The 3450-nt window shown below is 40.2% G+C and overlaps 1 protein-coding gene across 1 annotated transcript in view; it reads right to left on the bottom strand.

Moving 5' to 3' along the window:
- PARP4 (poly (ADP-ribose) polymerase family, member 4) overlaps positions 1 to 3450 on the bottom strand; it is a 58841-nt gene that overhangs the window by 14432 nt on the left and 40959 nt on the right. The window contains 2 exon segments of the mRNA XM_009335259.1: positions 1073 to 1153; positions 1554 to 1724. Coding sequence (XP_009333534.1) covers positions 1073 to 1153; positions 1554 to 1724 — 252 coding nt within the window.

A 3450-nucleotide genomic window follows, 5' to 3' on the forward strand; every position in this document is an offset into this window, starting at 1 on the left:
ATATGATAGATGCCAAAGAGAGCCAGTTCTGAAGAAAACCTCTTAAGCAAATAGTTACCTTTTGAGCTAAGGTAAATTGGCAAAAGAAACAGATAGGAATTCTGAGAGTTCATCTAAAGCATCAAGAATTAATATTTTTTTCTAATTTTGACCCTGTTTTTTATCATTTTGCCATTTCCGTTTACACTTTTCAAAACTTTCTTTTTTTTTTAACTGCACCTGGAATTTGTAGTACAGGCATTTTTCTAAAAGCAAAAATTCATTATGGCAAGCAAATATATTGCTTCTGCTTGCCGATTTTATTTGCCTGTAGAAGGTCACATCCCTGAAAACCAAGTGTCCTTATGGAAACCAACCTGTGATAGTAGCTTTCAAAGTAGCTTACACTAAATAGGGAACAAAATAATTTCTATTTGAAAACAAATCAGCTTCCCTTAGTGGGGAAGGGGTGACAGTCATATCAGAATTATTACTGAAAATTGACTATTCTTTTGATTTTTTGAGTGTAGACATCGGTTAGATTTAGTAAATGGTTCTTTTTAGCTTGTTTTTCTTTTCAAAATGGGTTCTGTGCTTTCCTCTGCATAAAGACTCCTTACTTCATTGTTACTGAAGCAGAGGAAAGGCTAGTAACACTTTACTGTCTCTTTTTTTCCATACATTTGTAGAGATGACAGACTAGCAATGAGATGTTCCACATAGCAACTATTTACAACATGAAAGAGAATGCTGCAGCAGCTTCCTCACAGAGGTCGCCTGAAGAACAGCCAACCCAAAAATAAAGCTAGAGCCCAAACAGGCTGCCAAAATAAGAAGCAGCACTTCCTATTCTGAGAAGCTTAAGTTTTGTGTTAGAAAGCACAGAGAAAGGTGGCACTTCTATGTAAAACAGTTTCTCTTTAAAAGTCTGAAAACTGAACGTCTGTGTTAAAACATCAGAAGCAAAAATAAAAGTGCAAGAGCTGCTGAAAACAGGGATTTCAATTCCTTCAAAAGAGCATGAAGCACCACATAGTTGTTTGAAGCAGCTTGTCTCACTATGGCATGTACGAATAATGTTGGCCAAACTCACTGTTCCTGTCGTCTTCTGTAGTTCAGTAGTTGACACCACAGTCTGTAGTTCTTGGTCATTTATTACAGCTCTTAAGGTGGCCTAGAAGGAAAAAAAAATACTGTTTCCTTCTCTCTCATGCTATGTTACCAGCACACATGCATGCTGTTCTGTCTCCCGAATATAACTCAAATCTGTAAGTCTTTGCATGTCTAGGTTTATATATATTTCCCCATACAACAAGGGAACAGTCACAAGTAAAGAAATCCTGTATTTATCAAAGCACAATGATAGAAACATTAAATTAGGTAATTTTATCCTCTCTACTTCTTAGAGGGAAGACTAATAATGACAATTAAATAGTGACTTAATTATATTTAGCAATGAAAAAGAAGCTAAGTGCATGCTGCATAGAGCATATATAATACAATATAGTATTTCCTTTGTGGTTGTTTCACATGTGAATTTCTACCCAGTAGTGCATGTCCATTCCAGTCTTTACCTGAGTACAGTGAGGGATGAATCCATAGACAAGAAGTCTCTCATTGTTAAATAAAGACTGTATTTGAGCGGGAGCCTGCATTGGCTCTGGTGCACCTGTATTAAACTGTTGCCATTTAATAGAAACTGAACTGCATCCTGGAGAAAATATTCTAGATATCTGGTTCTGTATCTGTGTAAAGAAGCAAAACAAATTATCTCTGTTTGTTAGTAGGCTTTCAAAAGAAAACATAATCTCTCAATAGAAAATAACGTATTTCCCTTGTGAATGGATTTATTTTTTTTGTTTCTAAACAACTAAAACAAGTCACATACTATTACTGGTAAAAATTAGTCTAATGTTTGGAGGTAATAAGGAGAATCACTCAGCCATCATTGTACTGGCTTCTGGAATAATGAGACTTCTTTTAAGTAAAAGTTGAAATTTGAGAGTAAAGTTTCTAAGCATCAGGGTTGCCAAACAGGCTAGGGAATATGGACTGCTACACTTAGCACCATCTCCTACATGTGAACTCTGAGATATGCGAACAGTTCTGCACATCTCCATGGCGTGCTCTGGATAGTTCTGCATATATCACTCAAATGACAGCCAGAACAGCAAGAGGAGAAATCTATGCTTTCACCCATTCCCCCAGGCAAAAATGTGCCAGATACTAGCCTTGCTGCAGCACCTTCTCTACTGTCACTGTTCCAGGAGGAACCAGATTCAAGGCATAGGATAGTGCTGTAGACACATAACTATAGCGGGAAACTGAAAAGCACTGCAAACGGGGTCCTAGATTGCCTGAAACCTCTAGATGTACCAACAGTCAAAAGTTACCCAATACAATTGCTAAAGGCCTCATCACTATAGCAAGGACAAGGTAGATGGACTGTGACCTATGACAGAAGTAAAGTCATGTTTTTCCATTCAGGGACAATTATTTATAATATCAGCCACAACAACCCCATGCAGCGCTACAGGCTTGGGGAAGAGTGGCTGGAAAGCTGCCTGGCGGAAAAGGACCTGGGGGTGTTGGTCGACAGCCAGCTGAACATGAGCCAGCAGTGTGCCCAGGTGGCCAAGAAGGCAAATGGCATCCTGGCCTGTATCAGAAATAGTGTGGCCAGCAGGAGTAGGGAAGTGATCATCCTCCTGTACTTGGCACTGGTGAGGCTGCTCCTTGAATACTGTGTTCGGTTTTGGGCCCCTCACCACAAGAAGGACGTTGAGGTGTTGGAGCGTGTCCAGAGAAGGGCAACGAGGCTGGTGAGGGGTCTGGAGAACAAGTCTTATGAGGAGCGGCTGAGGGAACTGGGGTTGTTTAGCCTGCAGAAAAGGAGGCTGAGGGGAGACCTCATCGCTCTCTACAACTACCTGAAAGGAGGTTGTAGCGAGGTGGGTGTCGGTCTCTTCTCCCAAGTAACAAGCAATAGGACGAGAGGAAATGGCCTCAAGTTGTGCCAGGGGAGGTTTAGATTGGACATGAGGAAAAATTTCTTTGCTGAAAGAGTGGTTAAACATTGGAACAGGCTGCCCAGGGAAGTGGTTGAGTCACCATCCCTGGAAGTATTTAAAAGACGGGTAGATGAGGCGCTGAGGGACATGGTTTAGTGGGCATGGTGGTGTTGGGTTGACGGTTGGACTCGATGATCTTAGAGGTCTCTTCCAACCTTAATGATTCTATGATTCTATATAGCTTCACATTTTTTTTAACTTTTTCCAAGTTGGTGTTATTGCACTTACCAAGAAAAGTACAGGAGCTCTCTCAAAAAGAATAGAAAAAATAAAATAAGTCATGGCTTTCTTGTTTTCTTTTACACATTCAGTGACCAATCTGAATGAGAAGGTAGGGCAATTACAGTGACAAATTCCCTCCCTTATCAAAGAACTGAGGGTTCTCTACAGCTCTCATATC

This window comes from Pygoscelis adeliae, unplaced genomic scaffold (assembly GCF_000699105.1).
Source record: "Pygoscelis adeliae isolate BGI_AS28 unplaced genomic scaffold, ASM69910v1 Scaffold142, whole genome shotgun sequence".
Taxonomy (NCBI): domain Eukaryota; kingdom Metazoa; phylum Chordata; class Aves; order Sphenisciformes; family Spheniscidae; genus Pygoscelis; species Pygoscelis adeliae.